The sequence below is a fragment of the Bombus pyrosoma genome, linkage group LG13 (assembly GCF_014825855.1).
Source record: "Bombus pyrosoma isolate SC7728 linkage group LG13, ASM1482585v1, whole genome shotgun sequence".
Taxonomy (NCBI): domain Eukaryota; kingdom Metazoa; phylum Arthropoda; class Insecta; order Hymenoptera; family Apidae; genus Bombus; species Bombus pyrosoma.
Window position 1 is genome coordinate 4,402,323 of NC_057782.1, and position 22,876 is coordinate 4,425,198.

Sequence of the window (22,876 nt, forward strand, 5' to 3'; positions counted from 1 at the left end):
TTTTAAAGGCACCTCTGCGCGTTCCACGCGCGCGCGAACGCGAATCGACTTTCACGAAACGAATCGGCCGCGAGTCACGTTGACAGTGTGTAAGTAAACGCCCGGCACACCGTACATGGAAACCCGTTTGCACGTTGTTTCCTGCTTGCACGGTTCACCGTGTCGCCCTTAAATAACGCAATTAAAACGTTCCTTCACGCGGCAGAATCGCAGAGGAATCACTTACGTCCGGCTTTATCTTCGACGGATGAAAAAGTCCACGGGTAAGACTGGTTCCATTACCGAGGCCCTGGACAGCCACGAAATTAACTTTAACGCGCGAGAAACCTCGCCAATGAGGGATCAGCGGTCGCCATGGGGTTCCATGGTGTTACACAAGGCTCCGTAAGACATGGTAATTAACTGGAAATATTCGTTCGTGCGGGAACGACGTTTCTGTATGCTGATTATTTAGGAGAATATTATGATAAATGCTGTATTTTTACTGTTTGGTGATCGTTGAATGTATGTCATTTCGTTTGAGAATTACTAGTATACGAGTGTACTGTTACGTAAGAATTTTTTGGACCTGGCAAAATAACGGATCTAGAAAAAATAAGTGCTTGTATAATTATCAAAAACATGCGAACGATCTATGACAAAATTAATATCGTCTCTTATCGAGGCAGAAAACATGAACGTATATACATATGTACCACTTTGCATTTATTGTACTAGCCTAATTGTAACCATCAACGTGAAAATCTAACACAAATTATTAACACAATTATTTTTTTCTATATTTCTATGAAACACGTGACATTTAAACCTAGAAGACCTTACGTGTTATTCGCGTTAAATTTTAATGAGCGACGTAATTATATTCGGACGGTGTTACCGCAACAGTTTCGGGACTTTAGTGAAAGTCGAGAACAACTTAAACAATCTTTTCACACACGTCACGCGTTGCCACGAACACAGGCCGGTAATTCGCTCCCCGTTTATAGAACCATTCGTACTTACGTGTACCGTCAAGTATTTTTCATAATTTCAATGCTCGATAACATACTGACATTTATGCCAATCGAAAGTTCTCTTCTTTATCGCGTAAAATCTATACATAGATAACGCCCTCGATTTCCTTGCTAATTTATATCCTTCGTTAAACTACCAGGAAAAAAGAAACGCGTGCCAATTATTCGTTAAATACAAGAAAGGCAATAAATCGAATAGCGTCTCTCCGAGTAACACGTACTAAGGTTTTAACGAGCGACAAAAGCCATCCGCGTAGAGGGCGCTGCTAATCGTTTTTACCGAGTACCAAGGAGTTCCATAAAACAGGCGCTTCCTTTAAGCTAGTGTTTTATTATTGGCTCAAGGTATTTAGACGTCAACGTGAGAAAGAAGAAAGATCAACAGCGGTAGGTGTGTACGTGCGTATACTGTGGAAATACGCTGTGGTGAAGTCGGTATAATAAATTCACCGAAAGGTTCACTAAAGTAACGCGGGTGCGGTGAATCCGTAGAACGGAGTCCGCTGGCGAGTTTTAATGGTCACAGCGCGAGAGAAAGCGAGTCAGAATTATCGTAGCCGGTAGCGCGTGGTATTTCGCCTCATTGGAATTGGCTCGTGTGGTTTATCCTTTCCTAGGCGGTGGAAGGCGGCTTGTAAAGAGCCGCGTCGACCTCTCGCGACGGAATTGTAAGAACTCGCGCTCGCTTCTTGCTCGTTTGCGGAGATACGATTTATGGTGCGACAAACCGTGGCTGCGCTAGCCGTCCGAATGACAAAATATATCGCGTGGATCGCGTAACGATGATAATTACACGGAAACTCGATGTTTCATGCAACACGCGTGAACGACGTCGCAACCGGTGCACGCGCCGACATTTTTCCATGATTTATTTCACTTTTTCTGATATCTAATCCTTCTAACGAAGCACTTGGTTCGTTGAATGGCGTGACAAACTTTCTAACCGGAGCAGACACGATTCGGTAAGATCGTTTGGAAGATCGGAAACTGCGATGGCGTTCGTCGATGAACAAGGAGTAACGAAGAAAAGGTACGTCGTTTAAAGAGTCGAGTCATCTCCGGAGAGTTGACCTTGATCTTGAGAGAGAAGGAGAGAAGAGGAGAGGCTATAAGAAAGAGGGAACGGTAAGGTGCACCACGAGGGCCAGAAATAAAGGCGGCAGTTAAGGCGCGTTTCATCGCCTTCTTATTTTTGGCATTCGCGCGAATTCAAGGGGGACGTGCTAAAAATTCAATCCCACTGCTAAGAGTAACTCGTGTGTCACGAGGCTGACGTGAATGCATTCGACAATGGCACTTGAAACTTTACCATCGCTCCTTAGGACTGGCGCGTTGTTCGTGCCGAAGAAATTATTTCCAATCATCGTGCTACCGTTCGAAATTTCTACACTATGGTAATGGGAACAGTTGAAGAAAAAGTAGCCCAAATCTTGGATATTATGCACGAAATCTCTAACAGAACTTGTCAACGTATGATTCATCGCGTTCTAATTCGATTCATCAACTTGCTTTTGTGAAACACTATCAATTTCAAACCGAGCAACAGCGATTCTACACCACCAAGAATATTGAAAAGAAACTTCCAAATGTTCCTCATAAAGTATATCAAGAAATAATTCACTGTAGGAATCCTAATTTTATTCCACGGCCCAAATACGGCGCTTTTGTCGAACATCACGACTTTTGAATCAAACACTGCCACTTCTAAACGATACCAAAAATAATCGTACAATCAACAGACGACCCACTGCTGTACACTAATTCCATTTCATGACTCATGAGTAACCACGACGTGTCACCAATCACCATCAATTTCAAATGCAACAATCCAAGATATTAATATCAATTCCAAGATATTAACGATACCAAAATTCGACGATACCTAATGAGACCTCCAAGACTAGTCGAAACAGAAATTGGAGAAAATTCGTCGGGGTCTCGAGCCCGGCCTAAAGATTGGCGTAGTCGTAGAGCAAGACAGGGGGAGATGGCCGTGGGCTTTTTTCATGGTGTTGCGAGGGCCGAAACGGCGGGGCGACGGTGCTGGCTGTTTTCGGCTGTGCGCTCCGCGCACCGGCCTTAAAGCCTTACCAAGCAGACGTAGCGTTTTCGTTCTCTCCTCTCTCGCGGTGCTTGCCGCGGTATAATGGCAACGTGTTTTCGTCTAATGTACTTTTTGTGATGTCCTTGATGGAGGAGTCTGCGAATGCAGAACTACAGGGCCAGGCCCGGTGGGGCCTGCCATAGTGCGGCGAGACGGGAGTATCCTCTTCGGATCGAAGCGAGAGAGAGGGAAAAAGAGCCGAACGAAAGAGAGAGATAGAGAAGCGGAGAAGGTGGACAGGAGGGCCCGGCAGCACCTCAACCCACCTCAACTTCGGGCCTAGTCAAGGTCAGTGCGGCAGGCCCCACCCTCCTTGTCCCCCTCCTTTTTCGAGCTTCTTCCTTCTTCTCGCTTCTTCCTCCTTTTCTTTCGTTGTCTTCTTCTTCTTTTCCCCTGGTTCTGCCCCCCTCCCCTGTTCAGCTGAACGTGGCCCCGTACCGCATTATCGCGTCATACCATGTTGGGACCCACGCCCTCCTCTGGGTTTTGCTTCGCGTTTTTTCCCTCCCCTCTGACTCTTCGCCAACCAGGGAAGCCGCGAAATCCCAATTAGTGGAGATACCCGGTCGATACCAGTCGGCCACCGTATTGAATCGCGGCGAATCTCACGGAGCTGGACGAGTTATCGTCGGATAACTCGCTACGATATCCTCGCCACGATCATAACTCGTCGGTACAGATCAGCGATTACCAAGTGTGCTACGACACACACTGACGTGCAACAACTTTCGAAACATGCAATACCTAACTATCTCCTAGTTTCTGACTCCCTTTCCCTTAGATCATCGAATAAAGGAATGACAACAGCCAACACGACAATAGCCGTACAGTGTGCCATATGCCTTCTCTCGAACCGAATGTAATAACACATTGTTTTGTGCGCCGCAGATTTTTAGTAATTAGTTTACGCGTGCCATGAGATGAAAAAGGTTGGAATTCACTGGTCTATACACTGTAGAGAATGACGAGGAAAGAGGCGACGACGGTTTATCTGTATGGAAGTGGATAAGGATGGGTACGTTCGTATTTCGAATGATGGATTTTGAAGAATGAAGCAATTTGGTCCGAGGGTGGGACTTGCTGGTCGGCTAATGATCGGATATCAGAATGATCCATATCGATAAAAGGAAGAAAGAATTAGGAGTCATCCCTCTAATGATCTGTTTAATCATAAGGCAAGCCCCAGAGCTCAGGGACGACGGTGAACCGGTCATGCTCACACTTTTGCATGATGCACGTACACTAGAAGCGTGTTAGGTTTCAAAGAAATGAAAGAAACAGAAGCGGCCGACGTTGATGAATGAAGCTGATGAATCAGACATCCTTCGTGGAGTATCCCCGAAAGACCTTTCTTTACGATCGCGGGTGTCATGATAAATAGATCGTTTTTTTATTCCGCCCCGTGATACCCGACGCAGCTATGTTCCCGTGCACGATTCGAACCTTCGAATTCACTGCACTTTTAAAAGCAGCACAAATGAGAAACTTCTTACCAGCCGGAATTGTAAAGAAAAGAGCGTCTTCTGATGTGATCTTTATACACTTAATCTCTCATCATTTGACGTAGACTTGACACAAGACATTTCGCAATAAAAATAACTCTGTTATTTATTAGGAAGGAAGGTAATACGATAAATCACCGACACCATATATCTCCGACTTTTAATTAAGAATTCTGTAGCTGTTGGGGCGGGCAAAAATTGTTTACCAAGTATCCTCAAAAATATTAAGAGATGTCATCAAGGACCTCCTTCTAATTGGATTACATTTGCATCACAGATGAACTGTCGAATTATTTATTTTAAAAAGGAGAAGAATGCAACGAATCAGCGGTACAATTTTCCTTCCCCAGCCTATTCTCATCAAAAATTCCCCAGCAGCTGGGATAAAAAACAATTGTCTCTCAAGCGTCCTCTCAAAATCTCAAGAGACATCAAGGACCACCGTCCAAAATCTGCGATGGCCGTTCTCCCGGTTACGTTGCATTTGCACCGCGGATACAGCTCGGAATGTCTGGCGATAATGATCTACGACGAGGTGGGGATAGCGTTTTCGAGGGAATCGGCTATGAAGAGGACGAGAGTAGAAAAAAGGCAGCGAGTGAAAGAGAGAAAGAGAGAGAGAGAGAGAGAGAAAGAGAGACAGAGAGAGAGAGAGAGAGAGACCAAAAAGGAGCCAGTAATCCGAGGCTGGGAGGTGAGTGAGCGAAGGCATGCTAGTACCAAATGAGATTGGATCCTGACCGTGTAGGACGACTTTTGGGCCCTGCTAGCCTGCCAAGAGTCCTTTAGATTCGGCGAACCCAGGCTCCTCTCCCCTCCTCTATACCAATGTGCCGCCATTCGTCGGGTGTCGAAGTTGCATTACCATCGACGCCATTCCATTCGTATTCGTTTCTCCGACTGTATAGTTTAGGCCTATAGCCGAAAAATTCTATAGCCAGCCGACGATTTACATTTATTCGCTACAGAACGATTTTTATGTTTCGGGTTCGGGAACACGTGTAGAAAACACGGGCTACCGTTATGACAGGCGGTCGTAAAAATTTCGACGATTTAAATCGACGATTTATACGACTCTAAACCAGCCGCGTAATCAGCGTTCGATTCGTTTAATTGCTTCGGGCCTCCTCCGACCCTACTCTCACAGAATTCGAACCGCGAGGGGGACCACGACGATTTTCTAGCCCCCTACTCCTCGTCGTATGTTGCCTCGATCGTTCCACTCGGATTCGAGTCGACTTTTCGACTTTCTAGCGATCATTGTGTAGAGGTTATGGACTTGTGTACACCAGTACACGTTTATGAATCACACAAAGAAACGTTCCCCACTTTACCATATGGTTTACAGCGTTGGTGCTGAACTTGCACCGCCACCACCGGCGTCGGGTTACCCACCCCACCAGCCTCAAAAAGTCCGGCCGTAATGCGCCAAATGCATTCTTTGTCCGGCTACGAGTGTAAACGTGGTCTCTTAAACATGTATTTCTGGTGGATAGAATATACACTGCATTTTAAGTATTTCTTCTTTCACGATAACGATCTTTACATCCAAAGAAGAAGTTACACAGTACAGCTCCGTTTATATGTCTGTCTTTAACTATAATCTATTATCTGTCGAGTGTTTGAAATTTGTTAATGTTAAAAATTGTAAGCATTTAATGTAAGTATATGCTATTAGGATGAGGTCTCAACTCAATAATCGTTTTCATTCATACTGGGTAATAATACCAGAGTAATCAATATGATCAGTTTATATTTTTTATGGAATCTTTATAGTCATTGCAAGTGTGCATAATTTTTAGTCAATTGTAATTATACAATAAAAATACAAGTTTTTGTTCGTATAATGGAAGCTCGCATTCTAACGAGTGGATTCAACCACCATGATTCGCTTAATCGTTCGAATTTCGGTCGAATAAATGAAGTTGATACAAACAGAGTTCTATTATACTTATAAATTCGTACGTTATATATTGTTCTACGAAATCATTGCCTTAGAAACATATATATATATAAGAAATTCTAACAAAAGACACAAAGCGCAGCTGCACGAAATTCTAAATTCCTTCGCGATAAAGGAATCGATTCGCCAATCAAGATTAGTTCGAATGAAGAAGTATTGGGATGGGGACACGGTCTATTTTTCAGTATTAATCTAATTACTGGTAATTCCCTTTTTCCGGGTAGAGAACGTGCGTGAGTTGGCATTAATTGGCCCGGGCGACGAGCATCTGCGCGTTATGGCGTGCGTGATACAAGCGCGGACCAGCTTGGTGCAGCTGCAGGTATACCGAAAAGAGAGCCAGTGCAACGGTTTCAATTGTCCGCAATATGGCTGCCGCCTCAGCTAGGCCTCATAGTCGTTATCCTTGAGAGGCCCGTGCAGCGTTTCGTTTTGTTTTAGAACGCGGGATGCGCGCGCGGGTGCGACTGTGAAAAGAAGAAAGAACGAACGAAGGTACGGCGAGAAGGAGCAAGGAAACGATACAAGTGGAAGAAAGAGATAGTGAGGATTAGAGGAAGGCAGAAGGAGAGGAACCACGCCACAATGAGGGACCGAATGTTGCAAAACCGCCTATATCCGTGACTATACCCACACCGGCGGCTTGTACAAGAAATGATAATTACCAGCCTCTTCTCCCATCTTCCCCCATTTCTTCAACGTCCACTCTTCGTCCGTATCGTTTCCTTTCTTCACCGACAATTACTTCGTTTATTTCTTCGTCCCTCGCGAACCGTACAACTTCGATTCTGCGGCTAGATTGCGCAGGGAGAACGGCAGTTTGGAATTATGGAGCGAGGTGTTCTTACTGTCTTTACCGCCGCGTTTATTAGCGTGCAAATGACCGGTATTTCAACGATCGTTGGTTTACGAAAGCGAGAGAACTGGGGGTTGCAAGTTGGCGTGATTGAATATAGTTTGATGTAGAAATAATTGTTTTAAATGGCTGGTTCTTGTATCGCGTTTATGCGTTTATGGGAAATTTAAATGGTCAAAAGTACACGTAATAGACGTAGAAGATACGAAATGGCTGAAATAAAGTACTCGTTATAACGTCCAAAGCTTTCATACTTGTTTATGGATGATACAACGCGCGTCCACTTATCAAATTCGTTTCGTGTTTTAACAACTTGAAATAGAAATATTGAGGCATTTGGGGTATTATTTCATTTATACTAATAGGCCGTGAATTTCTCATTCTTAATAGCTAATCGTTAGAGTACATTCAATTTGTCTCACAGTCATCAGAGTTACGGTTTTAAACGATGAAACATCTAGGTCGATTATTAACCCGTATTGATAATTGATTGTAATGAAAATAATCGTTTTAAAACATGATTATGGTTTCATCTTGATTCTGAGTCGCGATAAAGCTTCATCGTAAATAAAAAGCAAATGTACGTCTCACATTTCATATTGCGTATTTTATTTTCCAATTTTTACATTCTGTGCCCCTATATCTCATACGCACAGTCCGTTTATGGTATTAGTCGCGTGCACGTGTACTTAAGGAATATTCTAACCCGATTTTCTCGAAAACGGAGCTGCATGTGAAAATAATTCGTTCTATATTTTTGACCTACTTTCACGTGAGGAATTATCTCCTTTCTGATTGTACCACGATTTGGGAAACACCCTGTATAACAGTATTTAGTCAGACAGTAGAAGGTTCGGTCTTTTTTATGAGAATGATTCCCATGAAAAATCACTCCAACTGCTACAATACTGCCCTCTGTGCGGCCAGTCATCCCGATTCAACGGTCAGAAGCCATATGTTCCTGGCCGAATGTGCTAAGAAATCATTGAAGGAACCGCCGTAATGAGAGACCACCCAAAGAGCGTTTCGCGGCGTTCACCGTCCGACCGGAAACTCAGATCGAAGCAGCTTCATTATGCGACTCAATGCACCGATGTTTTCACGTAGCCACTTTTTTCCACGTCGCTCTCCGTCTCGATAATTACATTCGCGAATTATTTTTTTGCTTTTCATTTCGTTCTAACGAAGACACACGTTGCATTACTATCGATTCATTAGGAAGTCAATTACGAAGATCAAACTTTCCAAGAGTCATTGGAGAATGCTTCCCTAAATTTTTGATATTTGGAAGTTTATCGCAGTTTAAATGCAAAAAGATAAGAATCGATAGTTTCTCTTGTTTCCTGTACGAACACTATGTTTCCGTGATAAAATATATCACAGATATTAAATATTGAAGCTTCGAAATTCACATTTTATATAAAATCTTGTGCCTTATACACATGTAATTGTTTCATAAAATTTCTCTAAATTTATAATTCCAAAACACGATGATCCAAAATGATCTTCCAATTTATGTCTATACTTATGTAGAATTTCGTGTGATGTGTAATATTTTCGCAAAACATTCATTTGCGATAGTTAACTATGAAGAATAGGAATCACAAGTAAATTTCTCAATATTTCCACCAGAACACAAGGATAAAAAATTGTTAAACAAAATGTAGAAAATACCTTCTTAAATTGCCCGCAGGTCCTTATCAGACAGATTTCTAAATATCGGGAATTCAGCAAAAGTACACAACACGATAACTAGGAACAATTACGGCAAGTCCAGCTATTCATAATGCTGCAGCGAATCATTAGAGCCTGTTCGAGGCTCTGTTCTACCTGGTATTTGGGAAAGGCGATATTATGGCTGTCATAAAGCACTAAAACAGCCCGATAGTTGTGAAGGGCCTGCGAGGGAGGCTGAAAGTGGACATTAGCGATGGCATTGTGAATCGAACCGCATCATCCAACCGAAACTAGCTTCCAGCGCGGCACAAAGGAAACGCCGCCTTAGTTTACGCCAACCAGCCCCAGTCCTTACGAAAATATAGTACACACTTGCACCTATCCCATAAACCATAAGCGAAGGTAGACTGTACACAGGCTCAGGTGTATTAGAGGAAGCCGTGTTTTACGCTTCGTGGGTATTTTCGGGCCTTCCTCAGTTTGTGGCCTACTGGTTCACCAGTAGAGGGGGTGGAAGAGGGGTCGTTAGGGCGACCGACAACGCTATTGGTTACTAAGGTTGCGTTAGCGAAGCTTCCGATGGTTGGAAGGTAGCTCTGGAATTCATCAGCGGTTGCGTCGAGAAAACGATGATCCAAGCAGGATTGTATCCTTAGAATAATCTTTAGAGCGATTGACTAATTCCTTTAAGTGCTGAAATTTGGGATGATCACAGTGAATCGTTCATTTATGAGGGATTTTATAGATTTTCAAGGATTCTAAAAATTGAATTTTTCTGAGATCTGCTGGATGGAAAGATCTGGTGGAAAAGTCGCCTCGATTAATTGACTTGTTATCCCTCTTCCAGGGATGTCGAGCTATCTCGAACGATTGGAAGTTATCTCGAGGGTTCATTAGTGGCGACGTCAAAAAAACGATGATCCGGGCGAGGTTGCATCGTTAGAATCTTTATCGGGATTGATTAAATCCTTCGCATGAAAAATTTAGGGTATTTGGTGTGTGCGAAGTAAACCATTCGTTTACAAGCAAACTATAGTTTACAAATTCGTTTACAAATTCTATAAATATCTGAAAACTCAAAGATCGAAGCTTTTAGTCGTCGTCGTATTGAGCTCAGATACACGAATACGTCGTTGATCGGAATTAATTTTCATCGATCGAACAATAGCCACCTGATCTTGCATATAATAACTAACGCGTACAGTTGAATATTATTGTATTGAAAATAAGTTATTAAAGGAATTTTATGTACGAACCGTATGCAAATAGTGGCTGAGAGTTGACGTATGTGCGCATAAATTTCCAGTGATCTGATAGAAAAGTTGCTTTGATAAATCGACGTCTCGTCCCTTGTCAAGAAAGTTATCTTAAATCGAGAATTTAGCCTCCATAGTGAATAGAGTTGATGTGTTCCAGGTACAGCAGCGTTATTTTAAGAGATTTCAAGATTTATAACAATAGAATGTGACTATCTTGCTATTCTGTTTTAAGGTAGGTTTAACTTTGAACGGACTTTTAAGTAGAAATCGTTAGGACGATTTTTCTACTCTGAACAATGGAAGGCTTCCTATTTGCATCTATGGAAATATTATCTCTCTTTTAGAAGCATCGAAAATTTGACGTTTGTTACACTTGCCAACGTGATGGAAGAGAATCGTCCAGGCTTTCTAGTCATTTGCGTGCTAGTCACCCGTGGGGATGGTCAAGAGTTAGGTCAGGTTAGGGCTACCCCTACCTGTGTATCTCGTTCGAGGATAAATGCTCCCTTCGAAGAGGCTGGCGAGTCTGCTCGTCAAAAGAGTTTCACCTGACCCTCTTCAAACATATTCAGAGGGTATGTGCACCTCACGCCCTCTATCATTTCGATTTTTGTCTCAGATGAAAGGGTCAGTCCCTTTGCGGTCTGGACGATAGATACAAGACGATCGATAGACAAATTCTTTATAATGAAATATGTAGAAGGACAGACAAAAGTCACGGACCATTCTTCAAGTAAAAATGTTCCGCTTTAATGAATGAAAAAAGAGGATACTTGGCGGTACTTTCAATACTTTCAATAGTTTCTTAGGAATTTGTTAACTGGTCAAACACATAACTTGTTAACCGGGCCACCCTTCTACAATAGCAAAGTTAAAAATGAATAAAGGCAAACCAACTTCAGGTAGATCCATTACAGTTCTCGATGAACAGACACTTCGAAAATTAGAGAATTTCTAAGTAAAGAAATTATTATAACCAACAGATCGAGTAAAAGTATGTTTCATTACGATTAGAAGACCATTAACGCAAATGGTGCGAGACTTTTCTACGGTCCTATATATTATGTATCTACGAAGAGAAAGACTAGCCCACGGAGGTTCGATAATCCAGCAAGTAGACCATGTAGACGCGCGTTTGAAATTCGATAGTCATTGGACAAGTTCCATGGAACAGGTTCTATAAGAATCTGACCGAAAGTAAGTGACTATTAACGGTAGAACGACTGTGCGTGAGACTTATCATCCCGGACTTAATAGCCGACTGGAACGTCTTCTGGGTCGACGTTCAAAGTCGATAATAAAATACCAATGAGTCAAGTCGAAGGACCTGTTTTCACGTGAGCCTGTTTTGTGATCGTTCGCGCACCGTTTCGACTCTATCGTTTCATCTCTGTCTCTCTTTCATTCTGATTCCCTAGACGTTAATCCGTGGAACGTACGTAGGTGGGCGCACGCACCACGCAGCCTATAGTACCTGTCAAAAACTGGCGCTGCAACAATGCCCGAGGTCCGGGGGCCCCTTGGCAGAAGTTAACCGCAGCGCAGCAGGGCTGCAAGGGCCAGTTCGCCAGTTCAGACGGACCTTTTGCGTATCGCGAGAGAAATAAGTCATCCAATGGCGTGGAACACACCACGAATTATTCAATTGAACTTTGCGAGTTTGACCTCTCCGCCTCCCGCGACTTTTAATTTTATTAAACGATCTTAGATATTTTGGTAAATATTTCACGAATCTGTGAGATATTCGACTTTTATTGTTTTATTTTTCATTGCTACAAAGAAAGGAATGATCTAAAAAAAAAAATTTTTTTTTTAAATACTAGTTGTACAATGTTTATGAAGTATTTATCTTACGTTTATTCTATTTTATTTTTAGTTGGTTCTTTCTCTAGATTCCTTTTTCTTTTCTTTCGGAAAAGCTATAAAAAGTGACATGTTTGAATTGTATTGAGTTTGGTAGAAGCGTTTGATAAGCCAGGGGCAGGTGTCTACGCCAGTGGGGCAGCAGGTCAATGCTGCCGCATGGATCTCGGTGAGGACAAAGAGATCCTTTCCCTTCCCTGATCCTTCCCTCCCGCTTCAACGATATTCCCTCTCTCCTCACTCCCAGGACCAACCATCATTGCATTAATGCATGTGTGGTTGAATCGTGCAGCATCGTTGCAACGACAATGTGCAGCTGCCGAATACAACACCCCAAACGTCCAACAAGAAATCATGATTTCTGCTTTTTCGAATCGCCAAAATGAAATATTCCGTTGACAAATCATCGTGGTTAACAGCGACCAAATAAGTTTCGTTCTTTTTCAATGGTATACCAAATGTGTATTTCCCCCCCCCCCGCCGCTCCCCCGACGGTTCGACAACGAAGATTAAGCGAAACGAACGAAAGATGAAAGAACGCGTGGTACGCGTAATACCTGGCATCGTTTCTCGATAGTGGAAACGAGAGCGCGGTTAGGAATTTACACTTGAAAGGTCGGAATTAACGCTTTCTTTTTCGGGCATTTAGGGGCCTCGTTAGTACCATTGTCGCGACTCGCGCGTCCCTAGTCTCGTCGATTCTCTTCCCCGAAACGAATTAAGGCGGTGCCATTATTCCGGCGTGTTTTCTTGTGCGTGCAGCCTGTGAGTATTGTTTTGCGGTTGGTTTTGCCAGTCTGCTGACCAAGTGAGTCAACCCCTCGTGCGTCCAAGTGCAATCAGAGAAAAAAGCGAAAAAGAGAAAAACGTGCCAAGGGAAAGTTGATAAAAGCGTTCGAGTGATTCTTGTGCAGCGGAAGACCTTTTCTTTTCTCTTTTTTCAAAAAAAGCCTCTTTCATTCGTTTAATTATCTTACGTTTAGTATTAAAGCTTCCAGAGCCGCGAATAGAATTTACTTACGACGATCGCCGATCTCGGAGGTACGCACAGATTCACTAATTGTAGTTCATCGCGACCCTCGTGCAGCGTGGCCCTCCCGTTCGACCTTTCCTGGAAAGCCCATCAAAGTCTTAATACACAGAGATCGATCTTTTCGTCGTTCGATCGGTGCGTTGGTGCTTTTAATCCTCGCACACTGACGGGATTAGATCGGAATGGTAAATTTTCAATTGCATTATGGGACTCAAGATCCACAACGCGAGATCGTGGATAAGACAACGTCATCTCTTTTTTTTCGTAAGTAATACCTTCGCAAAGGAGGTATACCACTGACAGACAGCGAAAATGTTCATCGAACGAAAGACGACAACCAAAGAAACTTGTTAATCGAACCGTCCTACCGCCTATCCCGGCTGAGTAATCTCGGAAATAAAAGAAACTACTTAAGATCTTAAGTCCCGGCTAGCATTAAAGCATTAATCACCTTTAAATTCGCGAATCAACCTCGATCAAGTCGACCGTGCAGTGCTGCATCTTTCTCTCGCCTGGATTTCTTCGTCGAACGCTGATCCACTGTTTCATCATCGAAGGTATCGGTCAGAATGTCGAACATAAAGAATCGATGGCGAAAAAAGGAAAAAAAGGAAGAACAATTCTGTACAGTTGACTCTGCCTTTTTCTCCCTTTACAATTCTAAACCCATCGAAACGGAACGAACATAAAAAAGGAAAAATGAAAATACTGCTAGGCTCAAGAGAGGTATAGTACTTGCGGATTCTCTCCAACAGTTGGTACTAATGATCCAACCTGGCGAGGTACATCAACGGTATCCGGTATCGTGTAACTCGCTAAGTGAAAATGCACGTAGATCCTGCTAAGATACAAGATCACCGGTCCGCCTTCTCTCGCCGGTCTAGTCCAGCGAAAAACAATAAAAGCAATAACCAGCACGAACATAATCCCGCGGGACCCGCAGCCTCCTCCTATGCCTCTGTTACCCTACGCACACTAAAAACCTGCGGATACAACATTTATACGGATACGAGGGCAGCTCGTACGGTTTTTCGGGTGTGTGCAGCGTGCCTAATCCTAATGCGAGGACTTGGAAATGCTGTACGACGCGCGTGGTCGCTCGACAAAGAAACTGTGACGACGCCAGGGATCTACCAGCCGCCATTTATTCGTCCGTTATATTTTCTTAGCCCGCAGTGCGCGATCATTTACGTCGTTTACGAGCACGACGTTTTATTGCACGATTATTCTTCTTGGAATTTTACGTGGAGTCTTTTACTTCGTATAGGAGATTCCGCTTTATTTTTGTTCAGCGGTATGACGATTGAATAGTGGTTATTCGATGTTCGTGACAATTTATCGTAAGTGGTATTATATTTCTTGGATTCACTTTTAAATGATCATTCTCGTAGAATCAGATTTACTTTTTATTATATTGATCGATTATTTTTGGACATATCGGCCAACAAACGATTGTTCGTTTAAGAAGTTAGGGATTCACAGATTCATAGGATCTTTTTTCAAAGAAGAATAGAATATTTCACAAACTGGCTGTACGAGACTGTGAAGCGATGCAGACGCCGAAATATGTAACTCGAGAAATTTGAATAGAGGAAACTTCTTACAGGAAAATCCACTCATTTATAAATATTAAAACACATTACTGTATACAACGATTATATCACTGTATTTACCACGACGTTAAATTAATTAGGTCTGAGAGTATTAAATTTATTAAATTTAGTAATACTTTCAAATGGCTATAAAAGTTTGATATTCTGAAAATGTAATGTACATGGAACTTGAAAGGAAGTCACTTTATTGAAGAGTAACGGAATATTCAAGTATTTTCCGTAGCCACAGAACACTCGTAAATACTTGGAGCGATTCGTAACGAAATTAAAAAGAAAGTTTACGTTAAGAGGTAGTCTACCGTATCGTTTATTTTTCCTGTTTCTCTTAAGAGAACACTGTACAATCGCTGACAGAGATTTCAAGGAACACGAGTTCCCGCCGCGTAATTCGTTTCGTTACGTTGTCCATCGGAGGGCGGGCGAATTTCGCATGTCATGCTTTCCGCATCAGCGTGTTCCCGGGATCAACCAGCACCGTGAAAAGGCAGACGAATTCTCCTCCCTCCATCGACTTTTCGACTTCATCGAGCACTCCACATAAGTCCTGGAAAATTTATCTGCCTCTTCCTTTTCCCTTCCTTTTTCGAACGAGCCAGCTATTGCTAGAGTTTCCCATGAGCTCTCTCTGCTCATAATATCGACACTCTAACAGTGGTTCCGTCAGCGAGCAGAAGACAGAGAATCGAACGAACAGTGAAGAGCGAAAGAGCAAAACGAACACGAGAGAAAGAGAAGAGACGAGCAGAGCAAGTGAGAATATATACCTGCTGGTGGATATTAAAGCGAACATCATACCCTCGTCACTTTTACTGGCCCTCTCTCTGTCTTTTTCTTACGCATCCCGTTTTATCCTTGTTACATCCAGACAGAAGCGTTCAACCATCTTTTTCCCCCATCTAATTCTACCCTCTCGCTTATGTGTGCTATCCTACAAGTTAAACACATCGAAAAAGAGGATGCTGTGCGCGGCACACTGCAAAGTCAAATCGTCGACGTTTCCTTTGCCCGGTTCGTAGTAACCCAACCTAAAGCCGCGATGCAGAGAGAAAGAGAGAGAGAGAGAGAAGGAGAGGAGGGGCTTCCCTCCTCGTGCACTTATACTGCATTCCAGGCTTAGACGCACGTTTCTACTCTCCATTTTCATCGTTCTCGCTTTACGGGTGCGTCGTTAGCCCTAAAAGCAAGCCATGCTCTCGCCCTGCCTCCCTACTTGACGTCGTTGGTTTTAGAGGCTCACCTGCTCGATGGATCTCGGCCGCGGCTTAATCCTCGCGGTATCGTGCCGGGACGAGCGTTGCCTCGCCGATTTACCATCGAGCAAACGCGCTACGCGGGATTTAACGTCGTTCTTGTATCACCAGCTTTCAGCGGGGCGTTCGAGAATTTCGAACGATTAAAATATTCTTAATCTTCGTTCGGGAGATTGCCCAATTATCTTAAGTAATTTGATTAACGAAAGTCGTACAAAAGTAATTTCCTTGAGTAGTTTATTATGCTTTTACAAGGGAGCAATAGATAAAATTTCATAACGAGTTTGTAAAATTAAGGCGAAAACAGTTGGGACAATTTCGCTTACAGTAAGAATTTTGAGTAAATTAATCGGCAGTATGTGAAGCGGAATGTTTAGGTTAAAAGTTGTCTTTTCAGCGTTCTAAGTTTTTTAAAAACTTGTACGAATTCGGGATTTTTTGTTAATTCGTCTATTAAATTACATAGTTATTTATTAAGTCAAATATTTGGAAGTCTTTTTAAGAGGAATACAATTTTCAAGGAAAAATATTCAGGGTTGTAACATTGTTCGATTCACCGACGAAGGGTTAATAAAGCTTCGAGATTCGAAAGTCGCTGGTATTTCGTCACTCCATGGTTGATTGCTCAGGAATTCTAAACGATTAAAACATCCCTACGCTTCGCCGGAAAATTACCTGGCTATCTTAAGGAATTTACTTCCGCTGTGATTGCCAGGTAAGATCAGGGAAATGTCCTTATACTATAGCGCCATAACTACGTAATAAAGTTTCGAGATTCTAATGTCGTTCGCATTTCACGATTTTAAACGGTTAAAATATCTCTGTCTCTCGTTGAAAAATTGAATATTTATGTAAAAATATGGAAAATGTACATGGATTAAGTTACAGTTATTACGAACATACACTATCCATACTGTACAGTCGTCTTAAACAAAAAATTATATGTTTCCACATATCATAAAATTATATGTTTCAAGTATAATTAGTGCTAAAGATGGTCTCGTTAAATATTGCGATTTGTCCATCTGATCGATCATCGACTGTCCACGTATTTTATTAATCTTTGCCAAGTGCACACTTGCAACAAATATCTCGTAATTTCCAAAACTCTCTGCCTCTGCACACGCTAAGTCAGCCGCCCGATTCAACGCTCACGCAAATTCTCAAGCTCAGCTCTAAGTCAGCCCGTCGACCAGATCATCTGGTCCATCAATAAAATATATCGGCTCATCATCCGCACGCCAGCCGGGGGCCTACGGCTTTCCTTTGGCTCACGAAACCAACCACCATACTATTACAACCTTATGCAACGTTGTGTGGCAGGATCGACCGTGTGTCGGTACGCACGTCCAGCTCATTACGTTGATTGCCGGCGCAATAAGAGATCAGTCGCGCGTCTCGCCGCTAGTAAGCGTCGCACGTACTCGCCTCGGTTTGATTCCTCCTGTAATTGCTCGCTACGAACCGCGTAATGTATGCTTGGTAGAAGAAGAAGACCAGATAAGACGATAAAGGAGGAGGACGAAGATGAAAGGGCAAGAAAAAACATGGATCTGCGTCTTATGGGTCGTGACTGGAAATCAAAGGTGCAACAAAGGCGCTGGAAAGTTGCAACATGTGGTTACCGAGGCGGAAACCAGCCCCCGCTCCTCGAGGTCCCCCGTGCTGCATCTTCCTGGCTCTTTATCCGGCGTGCGTGTCGAAGTTTGTACGAAAATCTTGTGCCTGAACGATTTACGCTTTCGTGGACGGCCCTTTCTGCAGCGAGATGGATTCTACACGGTGTATATTCATCGAGGGGAATATACGAGGGTGCAAGAGGGGTTGAAGTCACGCAAAGCTCCTACCTTAGGTAACTACGTGACCCGTCAGAACTACTAGAAGATTATCGCGAAGAAGTTTGCGAGTGAGTTGCTTGAAAAGCTCGAGAAGGAAAATTCGAAGGGCAAATCGTATTTTTGAGGTGGCGTTACGTGATTGTCTGTGATGGACGTGACTACGCAATCTTCAATTGCATTTTCCTCTTTCTCCTCTATTTTCATTTAATTGTATATATTCTCTGCCTCTTCTACGTTCTTCTAAAACGCCATTTAAGTAAATCTGTCAGAGGATAAATTGATGGATTTCATATAATGGTAATACGACTGTTCGTTTTATATAATGGTAATTCGCGACCAGACGATTGGATTCGATCAACAGAAATCGTTTAATCGGATATTAACTAAAATTTCATTGAAATAGACCAACTTCCTATAATAGAATTTCACCGTATTTCCATTTAATTGCCAAAAATGCTGCGACTCTCGAGCTGTCGCTCGGTGTTGCGTGTATTTCTGAGCGAACCGAGAAAGTATACCAGCCTTGAATTGCGCACTGTCAAAATAGATCTAGCACGGTGGGGAATGTTATTCGCGTCGCTGTTGTTCGATACTTTTTCTAGGCGCAGTGAGAGTAGATATATAATTGCTTAGAATTACGTAGCCGACTGGCGATAAGGGAAAAGAATGTTAATCGAAAGATAAAATGACAAACGAGGCGAATTCTGGCCGGTGTGTGCGGCACGCTATCGGCAAGCAGACCAAAATTTATTAAACGTCGATTGGTTCGTATTAACGCATAGGCCGGCGGCGATCTCATAGGAAAAGCTTAGGCTGGCTCGCTTGTGGTTCGTTAAAAACTAGTTCTAACGGCACCGGCAACAGATTTTCTTGCAACACGGTATTTCCTGATAACGCAACCCAGTTCACCGGCCGGTTCACCGACGCACACCATTAACACGTGTACTTATAATAACCAGTTGTCCTGTAATTACCAGAGCCGCACCGCCTGCTACTCCTACGCGTTTTCTCGCGAATATCCGACCGGTCAAACTTTACGGATTCCATCTGCGTCCCCTTTCCCTTCGCCGAAGAATTCCTGGCGAATGGAAAAACCGGAAACTGACAGAACTAGTTGAACGGATTTAATTATATCCTGTGGCAATAATCCGAGTCGATTTTCCCGAGGCCTGTTCTCCGACGATAACTTCTATTCAACTCGACCAGCAGAATAATTTTCGACGTGTAGACACCGCTGGAGCCTGTAATTACACGATCGTCGCCGATAACGCCGCGAACCTTCTCTCGCTCGATTCTCCCCTCTTGCAAGCAATCGAATCGCGATTAATCACGACCCTTTCGAAGTCGTACGAAAATTTTATCTTCTATTTATTCGATCTTGCCTGTTTCGCGAGAGAAAGCGAGAGAAGGATGAAAAGAGGCAGCGCTTCGACGGGTGAGAAGCTGTTAGTCGCGTTAGCGCCGCAACGAAAGGGCGGTTAGCGCCGCAACCGGAGCAATCGCGACCCGATCGGTGCACGCTCGAATGCGTCCGCGTCCACAGCCGTGGCTGATCTTAATTACAATCGCAAATGAGACGGCGAGGGGATAATTGCGGCGCATGTCGCAAGTCGCTACAATGTTGTCCGGCTGGTGTCGCCATGGCATAACACGGTCACGTATCGGCCATGTTTCTGTCGCGCGAAAATAGGAGCATTCTACTGTTAGGTTTGATAAGAAAGCTCTGTCGTTTTTGCTTCTCGAGAGAAAAGGGCTTAATCGAAGACTACGAACAAAGTCTCCATGTCTACAAACGAAAAGTATGATAAATCATATTTACCGTTTTCTATAGGGCAGGAGCTTCAAAATTCGTTTATAATAATTACTGCGTTACCAATACCAGATACTGCTCGATGAAGTTGATCGGCACTATCACAAGTATTTCTGATCGATACAGATGGAGTTACTAGGGTACCTTTCATATGATTTATTCTCATTGATAAGTATCTTTGTCGTGTAGATGTAAAGAAATATAATATATTCCTCTTTCTCTTGAAAGCGATTGAAAGTAGGATTTAATTTCTGACTGGGAGGAGCTTTATTAGCTTCGATCTATAATACGAAAGCTTTTTTTATATTTTAAAGGGGTCAGTAATTCCATTAGTCCACTTGTCACTGCAGGGAAAAAGTCTTTCGATTTTGAAATGGTGTCATAACCGAGCTGTGAATTCCGCAGGCCGAATGATAAAAAACCTGGACAATCGTCGCGTGTTGGATAATTATTGGATTACCCCGGTTTCAGCCGTAACTATCCGCTAGGCACACGTATATTCTGCTTTATTAAGAGTACCGGCTCGGTCACGTGCATTCTAACGACTGCAGTCGATCGATAGTTCGCCAATGCGTTTCCGTTGACACCCTTCTAGGCGATACAGTTGCACTGGCGCATAAATAATGTTTATATTTAGACGTTTTCCATTCAACGTGATACACTGTTCACATGTTTTCACAAGGAAAATTTTTATATGCGCTGTTGTTCGTGAGTAGCCAGACACTCGGTCAATTTATAGTAATAATATGCGAATTTTATTAAAATATACAAATTTACGATACATCGGTAATTACAAATAACGTTTAATAACGTTTTTATGAAATTTAAATTATATGTTAAAAAACATTTCCATATCCATTCGCTATCTAAATATCAATGGATTCTATTGACCTGCAGCGGTCCTCAAATTTTTATACTCTAATCTGGGCATTCTTTTAATAAGCAAGAAGATTTTCAATATTTTAAAAAAGATTATGATTATTAATTCGAACATGACACTCGAAAACTACAACTAACATTTTCAGCGCAATTCATTCAATTGCCAAAAACATTCTTCTCAATGGGTCGAACGCTGAATGAATCTCGTTGACACTCTTCCGAGGAATCCACACCTTCTCCAACCATAATCCATGCGGATGTAACACTCGCGAACAAGACTTTCGCTGGTTCAACTAAGATTTCACTTATTAAACGTCAATAAATCACTCGGCCGTCTCACTTCGTATCGTTTACCACTTTGCTCGCATTAATAATTCGTTGTGTCCGTTTATCCAGGCATTTATTAAATATGTAAATCGTGGAACTTTCCTTTTTATATGCTGTTTCGTTCATGGTTTATTGCATGCTGTTTGCCAAACGATCGCCCTCCATACGATATTGCCCGATATTCCGATTGATAGTTAACAAAAACGCTTGCAGTCGCGCGTTTAAAACGGATGAACGTTCGATTTACTCGATAGCGCGTTTCCGGCGACACGATTTGTACGGTCAAGCATTTCTGCGACAAATTACGGGCTATCTGTGCGAAGGACATTCCTTCTCTCCTCCTTTTCTTCCCCTGTCTTTGAGCTTGCATTTTAATTGCTCCGTCTTTCTCTCTTTCTCTATTCCCTTAACAATCTCGACAACGATTATTGACGTTTCGGGCTGTCGCTGTCGCGCAAAGATACGAGCTCATTATTCGAACCAGAGACTTTATCTTATCTACCTTGTAAAGCTACTAAACGATATTACGTGGAAATAGTGGCCCTGTTTCTCTTTTATATCGCGCAGAAAAATGATATAAAAGCAACGAGCGACAAACCCGGCCTAATAGTCCGGCTCCGAGCGAGGCTGTTTTACAATTACGACACAGAGAATTGAAGCCATTAATATCTCTAACCGTGCGATTTGATCCTTCGTGGCTGACGTTCACGAGCCTTTAAAGAATCTGCGAGGATTATGATTTACGATTTCGATGTTCCTCTATTTCACCGGGTGTAAATTACTAGACTGTTTTTTGCTGCTCAACCTCTGCTCTTATGTTGCGTTCACACTCATACTCACGAACACGCTACGAATAAATTGATTTTGATTTAGTTTTTGTTAGTTTATTCAGATTGCTGTCTCGTTATTGCGGCATACCCTTCGATTATGGTATAATTTTACTGCAGAATGTTTCTGACACGTCTAATGAAAAAAAAGAAAAGAACAGAGAATTCTCATTAAAGCATCAAGAATTCTTTCAAACAGAAATAGAAACACGATGGCATTTTTAATACCACGATTGCAACGGATACGGTATCCTGACGAGTTAAACATCTGAAATATGACGTAGCTGCTCGTAAGCATCTATATAAATTGTTCGGTCGTGTTCGTCAAAACATAGTAGAACCGTAACCTAGTTCCACCTTAACTTCGAGTCATAAAGCAAGTTCGAAGGGAAGAGAGAACTTCAAAAATCCATTAGAACGACGTAGTTCCGTGGTTCCGACTCGAATTCGTATGGTCAGGCATTGTAGAATGCCGCTTTATAAAATGATACACTCGTACGACCTATCAGGTCGATTTCTGGCCCACGATTTCCGGGAATAATGGAACACGAAGGTTCCTTCTGTCTAACCTCGAAATGGAAGAAAGAATACCGTGGCGAGGCCTCGGGTAATGAGTATAATCAAAACGATTTAGTAGAAAAGTAGCCGCGAGCTATACACGGTTTACTACGGTTCCACTACGCAGATTCGTGCAGTTGAATTTGAATTTCGAACCGAGACTTTTACACAACCATAATATTCGTTGGTCACGAAGACGCCATCTGATGGACGACCAAATTACCGGTCTGACCGTCTTAGAACTGCCCTTTTACTATTCGTCTCTAGCTCTCTGCACTATTGTTTCGTTCGTCTAGCTTCCTTGATAGTCTTTGTGCATCGCTACCGGCAAACCAAATCTGCAAACAGATCTTCTATTCACAGATGTTTTTCGGCGTCTACGAGACCTCTGGATCATCCTCCGTAGAATAATCTGGCGGCAACCGCAAGATTCGCAGCTATTTTGATTCGAACAACGCCATTCGTTATTATTAGGATGATGCATATGAAACTAGCTTTCTTTCA

At 42.7% G+C, this 22,876-nt stretch overlaps 1 protein-coding gene across 1 annotated transcript in view; it reads right to left on the reverse strand.

Moving 5' to 3' along the window:
- Window positions 1-327: 327 nt before the first annotated feature.
- The window catches only part of LOC122574042 (nuclear receptor coactivator 5-like), a 45,901-nt gene continuing 23,352 nt past the window's right edge, over window positions 328-22,876 (reverse strand). The window contains exons 3-4 of the mRNA XM_043741128.1: window positions 13,259-13,348; window positions 328-402 (exon numbers count right to left, since the gene is read on the reverse strand). Of these exons, the coding sequence (XP_043597063.1) occupies window positions 343-402; window positions 13,259-13,348 (150 nt within the window). The 3' untranslated portion in view covers window positions 328-342. The remainder of the gene's footprint in view (window positions 403-13,258; window positions 13,349-22,876) is intronic.